This window comes from Mixophyes fleayi, chromosome 12 (assembly GCF_038048845.1).
Source record: "Mixophyes fleayi isolate aMixFle1 chromosome 12, aMixFle1.hap1, whole genome shotgun sequence".
NCBI lineage: Eukaryota > Metazoa > Chordata > Amphibia > Anura > Limnodynastidae > Mixophyes > Mixophyes fleayi.
In genome coordinates, this window is record NC_134413.1 from 80,010,547 (window position 1) to 80,028,634 (window position 18,088).

The window sequence follows — 18,088 nt, forward strand, 5'->3', positions numbered from 1 at the left end:
CTCTCAAACGTCAGGAGAGAACTCCCCAGCTAATGGGGAGTATGCAAGAGGGGGGGAGGGGTGCCAAAAATATAAAACACAGGACCTATGGGTCCCACTGGTATCAAATTCTGCCGATTGCAATTTCTGCTCAGAGACGTAGGGGCCGATAAACACTCATTAATGAGCCATGACACGACGGATCTCAAATATCCGCTCCCCGTCAAAAAGCCTCTCTCCGCTGCAAAACACAAAAGGCCATTAACCAAAGATCACCGCAGTTAATACGAAGGCTGGTCGCTCATTTAACCCATCCTCATCTTGGTTGCCTCTGAAAAGTTCAGGGGAATTTGGGGGAGTCGCTGTTCAGGTCACCGCCGCAGTGAGGGGGTTAAACTGTTTGAGGACGGTAAGCCGACTTGCTATTCCCCGGGAACAATGGTCTTCTCTCCTGCCACAAATCTCATTAACATTCAGTTTCTCCGTAGAGAAGCATTGCCTAGGGAGCATAGCCGGACGGCCCTCTCCGCTGGAGAATGAACCAACAGTAATATTTCTTGTGAAACTAGGCCCCCTTAACCAAAACACAAATATGTATCTGGACCCCAAGGACTATCCCCGGAAGCAGGGTGTCCCGACTCGTGGAATATGGACGTGAAAAGGAGACACTTAGGACAAAACTATTCTCCGTTCGAGAGCTGGAGATTTATAATCAGGATATTTCACTCTCCAGAACATCAGTCTTTAGAAGTCTTTGCTCCATGAGTGAATACTCAGCAAATTCATAATGAACTTAGGAATTTATGTAATTATTATACAATATACACATTTTATAAAAGTATAAGTGTAATATGGAAGCATTCTAAACGCCAATTAACCATTTGCTGCAAAATGCTACAGCTCTTGTATGTTGACGTGGAGGCGGCCATTTTGTCAACCGAACCAATATTCTGCTTATCGGTTCTAAAGAAACTAAATGACAACAGAGAAATGTCATTGGCTCCAAGAGAATTTGATTGGCTGCAATGTCTTGAATACTGGTAGGGCCACCAAAACGTCTGTCTCCGCTGTGAGGAGTAACGTTCGCACAATAATTATTTCAAAATAAGCCAACATTTAAAGACCCGTGGTTAAATAAAATAGCTGTTTCCTTTATTTAACATTCTTCACAATTTCTATCCATAGGAAAACCATTTGACAAGAACTTAAAGAAAGAAAACGGGATGATGGGTAATGGGAAGGGTGGGTGAGATACAGGACTAGGGACGGGGGGAGGGGATGAAAATTAAGGAATAAGATGGATGTAGGGAAAAGGGGAATTTGCGCTGTCCGGTCACCACATTACACAAGAAGGCGGCTTTGTCGCGGTCCAGTCCATCAGCCAGAGGTCTGGGTAGACCGACGTCCGCCACCCAAGGTTACATGTCAATCACGAAGGTCACACAGAAGAAGATGAGTGCCAAGCTTGCCTTACCAGCCTACCAGCCCCAGCGGCAGATGAGCCCCCTTCTGCCCTCTGTTGCCGCAGCCGGACTCTTACGGAATTATTTTTTTTTAAGCTTGCGGATTTAAATCGGCTCAATTGTAGGATGTTTAAAAAAAAAATAATTCGTCGCTGTCTCCGGAAGCCGCACACAGAAGTAGAGCGTGAAGGTTTTTTTGGGCGTTTTACATTTCGGATTTTCGTTTTATTTTCTCCAGCACTTCCCACGTCAGCCCCCTTCATCCGATCTCCTTCCACTGCTTGTAGAAATCTAGGACGTTCTTCATCTCGATGTTGGATCCCGAGGCGGCCTGCAGCGCGGACTGACACAACAAACGACAAAAGGTGTTACAATACGAGGCGCCTGGCCTACGAAAACACGTCAACACAACAGAGACACCCTGGTTTCCAAATCGTTTTATCTCGGACAAATTGGGAAATCTAATTTTCTGAGAAGGGAACTTGTGGTACTTAGTACTCTGCCAAGTTTACGTCTCATCGTACACAACAAAGTTACTCAGATCAAAACAGACTTAGAAGCACAGAAGTTTCCTGTGTTTACCCCACAAACAAAACTCAACTAAACTTAGAAATTTTACCAGCTGTTTAGCATTTCCATACAGGGCAAAAATAAAATCCTAACACACTTCGAAAACAAATGGATAATGTCATGGACGCAAGTGTTTGTGTGCGGCTGGTGTAAACCAGTTGTATATGAAACAGACAAGGATTGTAAGATGCATTCAGAAAACTATAGGGCCACAAACAGGCTACTTGACCCCCTGACCATTTTTGTTTATTTTTATTAGGGTAAACTGCGCACATTTTGCGGTGAACTCTGCATCAGACTCTTAGCGGCCGTTTTGTGCGATGAACCAAATGTTCAACTTATCAATTCGGCCAGGAACCAGCGACGACACGAAGCGACTCCTGTCTCAGTGTCGTCAGCGGCGCGTAGCGAACGGATAAGCTGCGTTCTCGTGAATAATTGGTTCATCCGCCTCCGTTTTTAAAATAGGACTAGGTCCAAATTCCTGCCAGCGGATGTTTTTATACAGGAAATATCAGGCAGGCAATTTAAGACACACAAATATTTGGGAGAATACTGGAAAGACGCCTAGGATTTTCCCCACATCTAAATTCCTACCCAGATTAAACGCAAGTCGGCTGATCGCAGAGTGTATGATCCTGCAGGTTAACTCCTTGTATGAAGAGAACACCTCTCTGTTCTGTCTGTCATGGGCACTGGTTATTCCAAACAGACCAGGATTACTCTGCGTGTCTTTATCATAGTGGAAATTGCCATACCGACTGCTCAGCCAATGAGAATGACACCCCTAATAACAACAGTGCCCCCTAGTGGTAAGATTCTGATGCAAAATAGAATCCCTGTCCTTGAACAAATCTCGTGGTGCTCAGTAATCAAAACCTAACAAAGCATGCATTCAACACTACCTATTAACCTATTATTTATGAAAACCAGTTTCCCTGTCCGCTAGTTTATATAAATGTTCCCACTGTTTAAAATAAGTATAATGTCCCTTTAAAGACTGCAGAGTCACCCCGTCCTGACGTAGGCCTGCGGATGCCCTGATGAGAGGATGTGTGATGGACGCCCGCCCTGGCTACGTACCTGCATGGCGGAGGAGAAACACTCCGGGTCGTCGAGCTGGAAGCCAGTTATAATGGTGACCATCCCGGCAGTCTCCTCCTCATTGCTGCCTTGCGTCACAGTGAGCTGCTTGCAGCTGTCCAGAATCTTATATAGGTGCCTGCCGGGTAATACAGGACAGCTGATCAAAAACAACAACCACAACCTTACTCTACAGGACACTGTCTACTAAAACTAGCTGCCCCAAAGACTCAACAATAACAAGTCAGACATAGCAAACTGGTGATTTTAGTCTGTATGCTAAAATAAAAAAAAAACGTTGCTGCTATATCTTCTAGTTTCATTGACCAGCTCTCCCCTTCACCCAAGAGCAGCTAGGGAACTTAGATCGCATTGGGAATGACGCAACCCAAGAGTCTACTCTGGCCAATCAGTCTCCCAAAGAGCAAAATTAGAAATGGAAACATGAAAACTAGCTCCGGCCTTAAGCCGTGTTCGTCACAAGAAGATCCAATCAATGTAACTATCACACGGAAAACCCATGTTGCATGCCTGCCAATATGAGTACCTAGCAAAAAATTATTAGTCTCTCACAACCTGTCAACTCTTCACAAGAGGGGAAGCAAAATGACTATAAACATTAGTACTTTTCATACACTATATCCCATTTAGATCCGAAAGATCTTTATCGCACCATAACGTTAATTTTCATAGCAAAAGAAATTAAAGAGCAATTATCAAGACGTGAAAACAGGTCCAGTCACTGAGATACAATACACGATGTTCTTCCAATCAGAAGGTGGCAATACCGCATACAAAGACCTAACTGACAGCTGTATTAAGGCCTAAAAATTGGACTCTACTAAGTGACACAAACAGCCGACAGTTCCCACAAATAAACGTCTGAAGGTTTGGGGCGGAGGGATCACGCCGCAGGGACCCTGCTCCGGTTATTGTCTATATCCGTGGGGGGCCCGGGTGGAGTTCTCTTACCAGGCGTCGGTGTCCTGCCGCTTCAGTTTGTTCCTCTCGAAACCTTTTCCGGCCTCTTTCTGGCAGCGGATATACCTGGAAATGAAATGCGAGACCAGCGTTAACCCTTACCGTGCCGCCGCACAACAATCCTCTTGGCAGCGACGAGGTTAACGGGCTCATTACCGGTTTCCCTTTTTAAACTCGGCCTCTAAGTATCGGATCCCGTCTCGGGCTCCCGCGTTTTCCTTCTTCAGAAAGTCTAATCCTTCTATAACTGGAAAAAAGAAGGAACCAAAGTAGTTGTTGTTACTCCGTATATTCTTTCCCGTCTTACCCTGACTTATCTCGTTCGTTGACACCGTTCGTTGCTGGCCTTGCGCCAAACCTCCATACAAGGTCTACTCTTAACGGAGATGCAACGAGTGTCCCATCTCTCTAACCATAACAAGCAGCTCATATTAAAGGGATAGCGGTAATTCGGCAGCCATTATTAATTCACGTTTACCTGTCTGCGGGATGATAATGATGAAGCGCCCGCTGTTTGCCAGCTGTCTGATGACACCCAGGTGTTGGCACAGAGCCTGAGCGTCCGGTATCAGGTACGGAGACATGGCAGACTGAGACTTGGGCTGCTGTAAGGTGCCCTCTAGCTGCGATACCTCCAACTGCGGAGACGAGAGGCAGGTTTCAGTGTCGGACAATTACTTCTAGAAAAGAATCTAACGGGGCCTCAATGGTCATGGAACTAGATCTAAAGGAGTTCATAAGCTATAGGATGACGTGAGCAAGATCTGGAGAGTCCTGTTCTTCTGTCCGTTGTGCGGTTACACCGCAGCAAAGGATGCTGGGTATAATATTTTGCTATCAACGCATGATTGGCCAACTGGACTGCCCCAGGAAACTGCTGCACGTGTGAACAGACCTGATGGGAATAAATTAAATGAACAGGACTGAGATGTATCCTGATTACCTGAAGCCTTAGCTGTGCCATATCCCTCATCAGACGGTTCCTCCGAGCTTCATCTTGAGCCTGGGAACAGAGAGAGAGAGAGAGAGAGAGAGAGAGAGAGAGAGAGAGAGAGAGAGAGAGAGAGAGAGAGAGAGAGAGAGAGAGAGAGAGAGAGAGACAAGGTGACATCTTGGCAGGGTCACAGTTCACAAAATAGCAGAGGATCTCCTTTCATTTCCCAGCGGAAGTGACAGCGGATATCACTGGCTGTACCAGCTGTCGCCGTCAGTCTGTGAACCCCGCTCTGCGAGACGAGACTCCGCCGGTGGGAATTACCCTCCTCTCTCCATCAGAAGCAGCTACACAACAAATTGCAGAGGTAATACCCCCATATCTTTGCTGGATGCATCTGCAATTCAACAGCTGAAACCCTACTAAAATCTAATACACTCACGTTTCATTACTAAGGCACGTTGCTGGCCGGCAGGGCACGGCAGGACTTGTAGTTCCACAACACAGAGTGCCACAGGGTTTTATAGCCTGCTACATGACCTCTATAAATGGCAAATGCGTGTGCTGCCACCTACAGTCAGATAAAAGGTACTGTAGTATAAACATGGTTTCCTTTGTAACTCAGTCCAGCCCAGGAACACGTACAGTGCGATCCGATAGTGCCGTTCGGAAAGTGGGTCTGGCTGTCGGCTGGGTCACCCACAACAGCAGTCACTGCCAGCCTCATTCTCCTGTTGGCTTTCCAAGAAATGTAATAAACTCTTTTGGGGGTACCAGATCCTGGCACACTGTACCAACCCCCCCCCCCCCCCGGGTACGTACAGCTGAAAGGGACAACAGCGCATAGGAAGCGGAGGTGGAGAAGTACAAGTTGCCAGAAGACGCACGAGCGGCACTCACCATGCGGAACTGCGCCTGGGCCTGGTGGAGAGTGTTGTCCTGCAGAGACTCGGAGATGCTGGTGAAGATCCCCAGGTCCGGGCTGAACTGGAGGACATTGCCCTGCAGCCGGGTGAGGAAGTGGCCGAAGCTGCGGATGTAGCAACTGCGGATGATGGACTGAGAGAAAACAGATTCAGCTTCTAATTGTTCAGAGCTGGTGCCAGTCAGACTAAACCTTCTACACCAGGCCTGGCCAACCTGCAGCTCTCCAGGTGCTGTGAAACTACAAGTCCCAGCCTGCACTGCCAGCTATCGGCTGGCTGTCTCCTGGCAAAGCATGCTGGGGCTTGTAGTGTCGCACCACCTGGAGAGCCGCAGCTTGGCAAGGCCTGCTCTATACAGTCTCAGTCCAACCTAAGTCATTAGATCGGTTACTTCGTCACTCATGATTTGGACATCATGACAAGGTTGACGAGTCCGGCTAGTTACCTCTTCCAGGACGGTCAGAACTGGCCGCTCCTTCTCGAAGTTGACCTTACGGTGCGTCGCCTTCAGGGGAGGCAGGTTCCTCAAAGCCGCGTCCTCCGGTAGCAGTATGTGGTGGGTCAGGTCCGGCTGTTCCGATTCTGGAAGCAGGTTCTGCACCTCGCTGCACAGAGGGATACCTGAGACAGAGAGCATTCCTTACATACAAGTCATTTGTTATAAATAAAAAAAAGTTTAGCCGTCACTCACAATTGCTGCAGAAATGCTGTAACCCCGGATTGTCATCTTACCCGATTCCTGAATCTTGACCGCAGACGGTAACAGATTTAAAAGCACAGACAACCTGTTCCACAAACTCTGGGAACTCTGCAAGACAACCAGGGAATGGATTGAAAACCTTCTAAAAATGTCACCACACCCGCAAATCGCTAAGCGCATGTAAGCGAGCAGAGCTACGACGGGATGGTCTTCTACCTGTGCGCACATTATGATGATGTCCGTGTTGGTTCTCAGCCAGTCCAGGAAGATCTTGACACTGGCCAATAGTCCCTCACTGGTGATCACTTCTAGCCTCTCCTGAAGACTCCTCTCGTTGGGACACAATTTGTTGCTCTCGACACTATCCTCCGAGTCAGAGATTTCGCCTTGGAGAATAAAAATGGAAAGGACAGTTTAAAACTACGGTTACTGAAAGAAGCATCAAAGAGGACAATCAAATACAGGCCACAACGGGAGCTTTAAAGGGATTGCTGTAATCCCAAAACACATTGTCGCTCTATCCAGAAGTTGAAGGACCAGCTCTCGTCTTTACCTTGTTCCACGATGTTTGGTTTCTCCACATCTCCGTTCACTAGTGGCTCTTGCTCTTTGGGGCTGGGTGGTGCCAGTTCAGCTACAGGGTTCACAAAGACGTTGGTGAAGGTGGGGGCCAAACGGAAGCAGCGCTTGGTCTGAAACATCTGTGTGGACATGGCTTGGAGGTTGCTGGCCATACTGGCTTCGGTGGTAGCAGGACCCGGACCGTTTACAGGTGGCTCCTGGACCTCTGTTTTAGCAGAGCTCACTGGCTTGATTTCCAACTTCTCCTCTGAGGCTTTGGGAGCTTCCTTCAAATTCTTTCCCTCCTCTCCAGGCTCATCCTCCATGTCTTCCAGGTCAGACCGTGACTCCTGGCTGTTCATATCGGAGTCAGACTCCATGTCGAAGGCCGCTTCCTCGTCGCTCTTCTCCGACGCGCTCTCCGAATTGTCGCTCCCCTTGGCCGAGCCGCGGCTAGAGTCCGAGTCGAAGCCCTCGCTCAAGTCGCTCTCGTCCACCTTCCTGGCGTGTCTTCTCCTCCTGAGGCAAGAGAGGCGAGAGTACTTCTGGCTTTTCTTGTTTCTAGGCTTGGTTCGTGGCTGTTTGCCGACCTGGTTGACCTCTGGTTCTGCCTCTTTTATCTCGGTGACCTCCCTGGTTTCTGGATCATCTGTGAAAGTCAATCAGGTTCAAGTGAAAAACACTTTACAAAAAGGATGGAAACACATGGTAAACTCCTCCTGTGAAACTCTGATTAACTGATATAGACATACATTAATAGAAGATGGGGTGTCCCTAACCTACGATACAACAATATACCACCCCAGTGGCATCCTCTATACTCAGTTTTCCAAGTCAAGTCACAGAACGTCATGTGGATCTACTGACATGAATCCATCACAAATGAAAGCCGTAGCCGTCCCCTGGATTCTAATGAGTACTCTTAGGGGGGTATTCAATTGTTAGCGTTAACGCTAACAAACGAGCGCTCAAAAAATCTTACCGTTAATACGGTAATTACTCGCGGAATTGCAGCTCGCCGAGCTGAAATTCTGCGAGTAAACTACCGTATTAACGGTTTTTGCGCGCAATATTACCGTATAATATTTTTTGAGCGCTCGTTTTTCAGCGTTAACGCTGACAATTGAATACGCCCCTTAGACCCTACATTCGAGCTAGAAGAAGGAACCGGAACGACGGATTATAGCGCAGCACCACTCGAACAGGACCCTAGGGAACGAGTTATCTGGGTACACTGCACACAAGTACTGACTTAGGGAGAACATTAGGGTTGTTGGGTCTATTGGTTGGCCAACATGACAAGAGAAGGGTCCGGTAGACTCACCTGGGCTGTCGTTCTGGAAGGCGGGCACAGAGCTCTCCTCCAGCTCGGCCTGCAGCCTTATATTGACGTGGTTGACCAGGTGGGAGAACAGGGCCAGCGTAAAAGCTATGGCCGCACTGTACTGCTTGGAATCTGAAAAGAGAGAGAGAGCAGGTCAGAGACAACCAAGTCCTTGTTGACCATGGACCACTGACCCTGCTAATAAACTCCTCAGAGCCGTCCTGTACCCCCCACATTCCAGACATTCTCACCTGCCCGCTTCAAGCTGTGGACGCTCATCAGACAGATCACCACCATCCGAAAGACCAGCAGGTCGGGGAGGAAGGAGTAGCTGCCTTCGTACTCCTCCTCGTCCTCGCTGGCCGAGCTCAGGTTGAGCGACGAGGGCAGGTAGAACATACAGAGGTTGAAGTCCTCCAGGACCGTTTGGCAGAGAGAGGTCAGCTCTGAATCCACCGAGCTGGGGGAGAGAACAAGAGAAACAGCGCGTCACCATTTTCATTATGTACAGAAGCAAGATCTAGAGATAACGGAGCTAGTCTGTGCTCTGATGTCTTCGTTACAAAATCCTAGTGCTGGATATATGTCTCCCCGTCTCTGCAACCACTGCGCTCTCTTACTCGCTTGCAGTCTCCTTGAAGTAACAGACAGAGCACTGCCCCGGCATGACTTAGATGCTGCAGATATTTCTATATTGGGTACTTTTTTTTTATGGGGTGCCTCCTGGGCACACGGTGGGGGACAGTAACCAATTTCTGGGGAGAGGAGAGAGGTCTCTACTCACCTGCTCTTGGGTTGCAGCAGCCTTTGGAGATACATGAAGCTGACCAGCAATCTCTTTATGTCCTTACATCTGTGAACGTGGGAGTGTTTAGCCGTTAATAACTAATGCACATCATTGACGACATGCATATCTAAATACAAGCCTGTGCTAATGACCGTGATAGAGGCCTCTCAGTCTCTGTGCCAGCGATTCCCAGTGGCAAGTTCCCCATTATACAACGAGGGGAACGTCCTCACCTCTTCCTGCTGGGCGATAGCTTCCTGTTCTCGCTCTTCTTCAGCTGACGATACATTTTCGCGGCCTTGTCGTACAGTCTCTTCAAGTTACCGTAAGCCCCGTCGAAGGAGACCTCCGACTGGATGCTGCCGGGGGGAGGGGAAAGAGCAATGACACGGCAGAACCAGAAGAGCTAACAATCCAAGTGACAATCGCTTATACATAGTCCGCTGATCGAGGGAAGAACGAATGACACTCCTGGTTCAATGGCACAGTCTAAGGCATTTCCAAATAAAAGCTTCATCATCAAGATCAAAGAAAACGTGAAAGAGGGGGATGAATACTTTTTGTAGCTCATACAACTTAGCAATAACAAATTATTTTCAAAATAAATTAGCACACACAATTGATGCCAGTACCATCTGCAAGTGTAATGTGAACTACAGCGCCCTCTGCTGGCATATAAAAGGACTACTGTTTAAAGGACCACTACACTTTCCAACAAGTTCCTTCCATTAAATAATATGCAGCTCATATATACACATTTGCAAACATTGCACCTGGGAGCTTTAATGTTGAAGATCCAGCTATTAATTTCATGCTGTGACATATTATTATTTTTCATTATTATTATTAATTTTTATTTATAGGGCACCACTAGGTGTCCGTAGCGCCGTACAGGGACAAACGAGATTACAATACGAGGTGAGACAGCACAGTACAGTAAACAATAATCACAGTAACTCAGTGAGCTCAAAGCACAGCTAGAGGGGCGGAGGAGGGGAGAGGGGAAGGTCCGCCAGCGACGGAGTCCAAGAGGGAAGGCACGGATGACAGGGAGACCCCCAAGGGGAGAGGAGGGAGCGAGAGGGGACGCGGGAAAGAGGGTCCTTAAGGAGGAGGGCTAAGTAGCTGGAGAGCAGAGTTAACAGTGGTGAAGACAGGAGGAGAGAATACCCAGCTCAAAGGAGCGTACAGTCTAAGGGGTGGGGTAGACAGACAGAGAGACACGGGGGGAGAGAGGGAGGAACGGAGGATAAGGATAAGGGGGGAGGAAGAGGCAGAAGAACAGGTAGGGAGTTAAGTGGGAGACTGAAAGGCTTTAAGAAAAAGGTGGGTTTTTAAAGCCCGTTTGAAACTTGACAGATTAGGGCAGGTTCTGATGGAGGGAGGGAGCTTATTCCAGTGGAGGGGGGCAGCACGGGCGAAGTCTTGGATACGCGCATGGGAGGAGGTGATCAGGGGGGAAGAGAGGCGACGGTCATTGGCAGAACGGAGAGGGCGGGAAGGAGCATGAATAGAGAGGAGGGTGGAGATGTAGGGTGCAGTAGAGTTGGCGAGGGCCTTGTATGTGAGTGTGAGGAGCTTGAAGAGGATTCTGTAGGGGAAGGGGAGCCAGTGAATGGCTTGGTAGAGTGGGGAGACAGGTGGAACGGCAAGAGAGGAAAATAAGCCTAGCAGCGGCGTTAAGTACAGATCGAAGGGGACGTATTAATATTTAGTTTGGTTGCTATGCTTATTCCCACTTCTAACACCATTCTGTGTTACCTTCTCTGCAGATGATAACTTTGCACATGATTTAATCCCTAGCTGAGACACCCACGCTACAGGCTTCACGGTGTTAATGGCTTAGGGCAGTGGTTCCCAAACTGTGTGCCTAGGCTCCCTGGGGTGCCTCGGCGATCTCACAAGGGTGCCTTGGCCAGGACCAGTGGTAAGCAAGGTGGAGGACTACTTGGTAATTAGCTTGGCTTAGGGGTGCCTTGAAAATATTATGGAGGTCCTAAGGGTGCCTTGAAATGAAAAAAGTTTGGAATCCACTGGCTTAAGGTAAAGACAGACGGTGTTTAGTGCCATTACTAGAATTGCAATGAATTTTGTTGGACTTTACTGTGAAAAGGTAAAGATTTTTCTGGTCCAATAGTGAAACAAAACCAGACATTTGTTGGGCAAATATTCGCTTTACTACAGATCATGGCATCATCCTTTTAAATTCATTGTGGGACGGAGGGGCGAGCGACGGAAACCGCCCAAGCTGCGGCATCACTCACCAGCGCAGGTAGCAGTAAGTGGCCTCCACGTGGTAGTACTTGCTGCCAGCTAACGTGCCCAGCTGGTTAAACGGCATGCCTGTCACAAGAGAGATCACAGTGGGTGAGACCGCAGGGTGGGTAACCAATACAGCAACACAAATCAAAACAAAGCTACGAATAACATTCCCAATCATATGTAAACGTTTCCACGCCTTTGCGGAACAGGAGACGGTTGGCGTTTTATTTACAAGTTTTACGTATAAAATTGCAAGGTTTTTTTTTGCATGTCCCCCTCTTTTAAACACGGATATCAAACGGTTAAACTGCGCCCACGACGATTAAATAACGACCGTAGCTATGCATTAATATGGATCCTGTATAGAAACTCACCGATCTGGGGTATAACCGTCAGAGCCTGGCAGTAAAATCTCTCCGCCAACTTCTCAGTGTCTACAAGCGCCAATTCATTCTGGTACCGAGCTGCAAGGAGATCACAGACATTGGTATTACACAGACTGCGCGGCGAGCCCCTTTAATCGCAGAGACACCCCGATACGACTACACAGAGCCCCAAAAACATCCTTTCTTCATACGTTTTATTTTTAGATTACAGTAAGTACAGAAAACAATGGAGAAACACTACAACGCTGGAGAGCGCCCAGGTAAAACAAATTAACAGGGCTTGTCCTGTGGGAGCGGAGTTGTTATTAACCTCTATAGAACCCATATTTGGCGATAGATGTTGTGTAATGTGCAGTAATTAGGGTGTCATTGTTCCAGACACTTAATCAGAACTAAACTTTATCTACCACCACGTGAGCAGAACGATCGTTCTCTGGCCTGGTTCAACGAGCGGAAGATGAGACGTTCAGCGACACAAGCGTTTACTGCCGCAGCGTTAGCTAGAACTGAATGTCTGCAGCTACATAAAGAGCGGGTCAGTGGCGGTGATCAATCATACCCAGGTCTCCCAGGTACACCAGACATCTGTGGCACGCCATCTGTGCCCAATCCATCTCTTTGGCGGAGGCGGAGACCAGCTTCTTGCAGCCTGTGACGGGAATACAAAGCAGACCTGCAGTCAGGACGTGACTTATGGGATGGATGCTGCAGTGAGCGATGTCCCTCTCCCTTCTCCAACATTCCACACCCTCCCTCAACACCCACCACCCCCCGGGGGCCCAGCGGCCTCAGGATCTGGCGCCAATGCCAAACACTGTACTGGCTTTTTTTTCTTTTAACTCTAATACAATGCAGGGAAAAAAAAGGGTTTGAAAAGGAAAAACATTAGAGAACGCCCTTCGGAATCTACTTAACGAGTGACCTCTAATGACCCAACGCACCACTACCACAAAGTCGTTAGAAATCTCGCCATACGACATGACACAAACAAAAGTATAAACGCCTTAACGCTCCAACACTCCCCCCCCCTCCTAGATCCCAACAAACACCCTCACGCGCCAGCCCCCAACCAACACTTTAAAGCTCCATTTGCCCCTCCACCACCAGAGCACACGGTGTTCACGTTCTCCCGTTCTACAGACCGATGAGAGGGTCGGTGACGTGGGTCCAGTCTATGCAGTACTGCAGCTCCAGCTGGTAGTGGGACTGGATGTAGAGCAGGAGATGCTGGTAGAAGCCGACGCCAGCGATCAGGTGGGTGCGGTAGGCACATTCCAGGGCGCTGCGGCTGTGGATGTGCTGTGGGCGGAGGGCGAGAGAGAGAGAACCATATAACTAACGTGTTACTGACCATCGCTACCTCCCTCTAGTATGGGGACAACAGTCCAGTGTGTGCGTCGTTTCCTGACCCAAAGAGCATGCAATCTAGTTCTCACACCTGTGAGCCAATAATGATTTATGTGAGCCAATATTCAGCCTATCAAATCGCTTTGTGGCTCATGTGATGTCATTAGTTCCTAGTGAATTGATAGGCTATTAGTCCAGCCTACATGACGACCGCCTCCCCCTGTCTGTCTAGGTGATGGGTACACTTTACAGATACAAGATATTTTCACGGCTTTGTTTGATTTCTCTGTGTCGCGGATCTGAACGGGCCTCATGGCTCGGAGGCACGAGGCGCACTTACCTTCTTATTAGTTTTGATGAGCTGGATGACTTCATAATAGACTTTTCTCCAAAGAACCTCTTCTGCTTTCCTGCCATACTCCACGGGGTGTAAGAACATAAGCTTAACACACAGCTCTCGCAGCCTGCGGGGAAACACGCCATAAGTAACATGCCAGTAACACGTCGGGATTGATGCCATCTCCTGATATACTCTGTGCTGCTGGGGACCCTGCTCCTTCCACTATATAACTCTCAGTCTGTGGCTTCCTGCTGCCTCCATTCCCCTCCTCACATCATGTCACTGCCCCTGTCCTCACTAACACATCACTCATCTCCTGATATACTCTGTGCTGCTGGGGACCCTGCTCCTTCCACTATATAACTCTCAGTCTGCGACTTCCTGCTGCCTCCATTCCCCTCCTCACATCATGTCACTGCCCGTCACATGCAGCACTGTCCTCACTAACACATCACTCATCTCCTGATATACTCTGTGCTGCTGGGGGATCCTGCTCCTTCCACTATATAACTCTCAGTCTGTGGCTTCCTGCTGCCTCTATTCCCCTCCTCACATCATGTCACTGCCCCTGTCACATGCAGCCCTGTCCTCACTAACACATCACTCATCTCCTGATATACTCTGTGCTGCTGTGAGCATTCAGATGATCCCACCACACAAACCACAGTCCACTTCTGCAATATGGAAGATAAAAACGTTTCACTTACTTGTTGCGCAGACTGATATTCTCAGGTTTAAACACCTCTTGATAGGCGGTCTTGTTGGAAATAATGAGATCCAGTCGATGAACCGTCTCCACCACAGTCCTACCACGCAAAACAAAAAGACATTTCTAACACAGATTTACATGATACAATAAGCACAAATCAGCCAGAGAATGTTAGGGGGCATAAGAGCTCCTGGTCTGGATGATGGTTCGTTAAAATATTATTTTCTTTCCCGAAAGCTACATTATCCTATGATGAGGATGGTACGTCTACAGGGATATTTAATTCCTTTGTATAATTATTACAGGTGCAGTTTCATTCAATAATACCCTGTTGCACATCAATCAAACCCTGGATTGGATCATTTAGAAAACGCACTTAATATACTGTATTATCCAACACTCAGACCGCAGCGCTGCCAATGTCTCCTACTGAGGAGACGCAGAACAGTCCCTATAAATAATCCGGTGATAAAACCAAGTTAGCGACGGACCAGCCCGGTACTTATAACGCAGACTAGCAGAAATAGGACACGGCCGACTGCAATGCTGACAACTACCTGCAGGAAGCACCCAATAAACTGCAGATCACCAATCCCGATTAGTTAGTTACCAGCAAAGCAATTAAGGATCAATATAAGTGAAGCCGCTTTTTGACAACAGTATATGTCAAAGCTGATGCTGAATAATCTGCATGAAATAACTGGGGTGTTTATATGTGACATAAGTATGTCCCACCACGGTCTCCGTCATTCCTCTGCAGCAGGATGACATGTTAGGGGGAGGAGCTTATCTGAGAGCAGGCATAGACTGAGTGACAGGTTTGCAGGCTTGCTGAGCAGAGATGCACTGTCTGGATTGGTTGATTCGTAAACAGAGGAGGGGTCAGTGATGTCACAAAACATAAGATGCCTGCAGAATAAGCTTCTATACCTGTATGAGATCCCACCAGGACATGGTCCTAAAGAAGTTGTAGGATGGCAGCTATTCTGGCAGATAACAAGGGTGGGAGGCTCCAGACCTCAGATACATTCCAGTCATTCACCTCACAAACTGCTTATCCCTTTACGTGAACTGGACAAAGCTCCAAGTGTCCTTATACATCCCCTCAATTCTAGCAAAGCTGCAGGTGGATATAGAACGGTCCACAGCGATACTACAGCTACATTATTTAACCAGATATTCCTATCTCCCCAGACTGTGCCTGCTCTACACACCCTCAAACCATCCTACCCCATATCACTGACACCCGCACCATCCCCTGCCCTGTCCTACCCCATATTCACTATCCTACCTCCTCTCACTGTCCCCTGCCCCGTCCTACCCCCCCTTACCTTACCATCCCCTGCGCAGTCCTACCCCACATCACTGACCCCCTCACCATCCCCTGCCCTACCCCATATCCACTATCCTACCTCCTCTCACTGTCCCCTGCCCTGTCCTACCCCCCCCTTACCTTACCATCCCCTGCCCAGTCCTACCCCACATCACTGACCCCCTCACCATCCCCTGCCCTACCCCATATCCACTATCCTACCTCCCCTCACTGTCCCCTGCCCCGTCCTACCCCCCCTTACCTTACCATCCCCTGCCCAGTCCTACCCCACATCACTGACCCCCTCACCATGCCCTACCCCATATCCACTATCCTACCTCCTCTCACTGTCCCCTGCCCCGTCCTACCCCCCCCCCTTACCATCCCCTGCCCAGTCCTACCCCACATCACTAACCCCCCCCTCAATGTCTCCTGCCCCGTCTTACCCCCCCTCACTGTCTCCTGCCCCGTCCTACCCCCCCTCACTGTCTCCTGCCCCGTCCTACCCCCCCTCACTGTCATCTGCCCCATCCTACCCCCCCACCTCACTGTCCCCCCCTTCCCTGACCTTACCATCCCCTGCCCCGTCCTACCCCCTCACCTCACTGTCCCCCCCCTTCCCTGACCTTACCATCCCCTGCCCCGTCCTACCCCCTCACCTCACTGTCCCCCCCCTTCCCTGACCTTACCATCCCCTGCCCCGTCCTACCCCCCCACCTCACTGTCCCCCCCCTTCCCTTACCATCCCCTGCCCCGTCCTACCCCCCCACCTCACTGTCCCCCCCTTCCCTTACCTTACCATCCCCTGCCCCGTCCTACCCCCCCACCTCACTGTCCCCCCCTTCCCTTACCTTACCATCCCCTGCCCCGTCCTACCCCCCCACCTCACTGTCCCACCCCTTCCCTTACCATCCCCTGCCCCGTCCTACCCCACATCACTTACCCCGGCCCCTCACTGTCTCCTGCCCCGTCCTACCCCCCCTCACTGTCATCTGCCGCATCCTACCCCCCCCCTTACCATCCCCTGCCCCCCCCACCTCACTGTCCCCCCCCCTTCCCATCTCATCCCCTGCCCAGTCCTACCCCACATCACTGACCCCCCCCCCCCCCTCACTGTCATCTGCGCCGTCCTACCCCCCCACCTCACTGTCCCCCCCCCCCCTTACCATCCCCTGCCCCGTCCTACCCCCCCTCACTGTCTCCTGTCCCGTCCTACCCCCCCTCACGGTCATCTGCCGCATCCTGCCCCCCCCTACCCCCCCTTACCATCCCCTGCCCAGTCCTACCCCACATCACTGACCCCCCCCCCTCACTGTCATCTGCCCCGTCCTACCCCCCCCACCTCACTGTCCCCCCCTTCCCTTACCATACCATCCCCTGCCCAGTCCTACCCCCCTTACCATCCCCTGCCCAGTCCTACCCCACATCACTGACCCCTGCCTCATCCTACCCCCCCCCCCTCACTGTCCCCTGCCCCGTCCTACCCCCCCCCCTTACCATCCCCTGCCCAGTCCTACCCCATATCACTGACCCCCTCACTGTCTCCTGCCCCCTCACCCCCGGACTCACCGGTACAGCCGCTTGATGTGCAGCACCTTGGCCTCGGGCTCCCCGTCACCGGCTCCCTGGCTCATCTCTCCGGTCACTGCGGATCCCCGGACTCCGCCATCTGTCACCGAAACCTCGCGAGAGCCGGCGCGAGACCGGGAGGGGTGGGCGGCGCTATCCGTGACGTCACTGGCTGTAGGTGAGGGCTGGGCTGTGGGCGGTGCTTAGTGACGTCACCGGGTAGACGGCGCGGTCTGTGTCTGACAACCAAATATACCAATACTGACCTGTGTGCTACTGTATACTGTCCTGTGCCCCCTTCTACCAATACTGTACCAGCCTATACTGACCTGTGCCATCCTATACCAACCAATACTGACCTGTGTGCTACTGTATACTGTCCTGTGCCCCCTTATACCAATACTGTACCAGCCTATACTGACCTGTGCCATCCTATACCAACCAATACTGACCTGTGTGCTACTGTATACTGTCCTGTGCCCCCTTCTACCAATACTGTACCAGCCTATACTGACCTGTGCCATCCTATACCAACCAATACTGACCTGTGTGCTACTGTATACTGTCCTGTGCCCCCTTATACCAATACTGTACCAGCCTATACTGACCTGTGCCATCCTATACCAACCAATACTGACCTGTGCCACCCTATGCTAATATTTATTATATACTAATACTAGCCAGTGACACCCCAGTCAGTGTACATAAATATCCTTTTGGTCCTGGGTCAGGGACGGCTCTGACACTTGGTCGCCCTCCCCTGAGGGTCAGACCCCCCTCACCTGCTACAGGCTCCTCACATAGGAGGGTACCAGGTGACACAGTCCCCTCTACCGAGCTTCTCGTTGGAACATT

The 18,088-nt window shown here is 50.0% G+C and overlaps 1 protein-coding gene across 2 annotated transcripts; it reads right to left on the bottom strand.

Annotated features, from left to right (window-relative positions):
* Window positions 1-1,109: 1,109 nt before the first annotated feature.
* SMG5 (SMG5 nonsense mediated mRNA decay factor) lies at window positions 1,110-17,388 on the bottom strand. Of its 2 annotated transcripts, XM_075192735.1 has the most exons (22): window positions 17,234-17,386; window positions 14,351-14,449; window positions 13,644-13,767; window positions 13,099-13,255; window positions 12,516-12,605; window positions 11,945-12,034; window positions 11,573-11,651; window positions 9,542-9,667; window positions 9,306-9,374; window positions 8,773-8,981; window positions 8,522-8,653; window positions 7,190-7,846; window positions 6,853-7,022; window positions 6,669-6,744; window positions 6,382-6,557; window positions 5,911-6,069; window positions 5,020-5,079; window positions 4,555-4,714; window positions 4,233-4,323; window positions 4,068-4,142; window positions 3,096-3,234; window positions 1,110-1,785 (listed from the first exon to the last, which is right to left on the bottom strand). In XM_075192735.1, exons 1-22 carry the CDS (start codon window positions 17,296-17,298, stop codon window positions 1,702-1,704), a joined length of 3,087 nt encoding a protein of 1,028 aa, XP_075048836.1. In that variant the 5' UTR covers window positions 17,299-17,386; the 3' UTR covers window positions 1,110-1,701. The 2 variants fall into 2 exon arrangements, with proteins under 2 accessions (XP_075048836.1, XP_075048837.1); XM_075192736.1 differs by lacking the exons at window positions 1,110-1,785; window positions 3,096-3,234; window positions 4,068-4,142; ... (1 more) ...; window positions 4,555-4,714; window positions 5,020-5,079 and adding an exon at window positions 5,144-5,407 and having other exon boundaries at window positions 17,234-17,388.
* Between the last annotated feature and the right edge of the window lie 700 nt (window positions 17,389-18,088).

Excerpts from the sequence above, each read along its gene's own strand:
- SMG5 (XM_075192735.1), bottom strand. The coding sequence starts at position 17,298 with ATGAGCCAGGGAGCCGGTGACGGGGAGCCCGAGGCCAAGGTGCTGCAC. Across the intron at positions 8,982-9,305 it reads CTGCTGCAACCCAAGAGCAG|CTCGGTGGATTCAGAGCTGA; the intron begins GTGAGTAGAGAC and ends TCTCTCCCCCAG. Across the intron at positions 3,235-4,067 it reads CGGCAGGACACCGACGCCTG|GCACCTATATAAGATTCTGG; the intron begins GTAAGAGAACTC and ends ATTACCCGGCAG.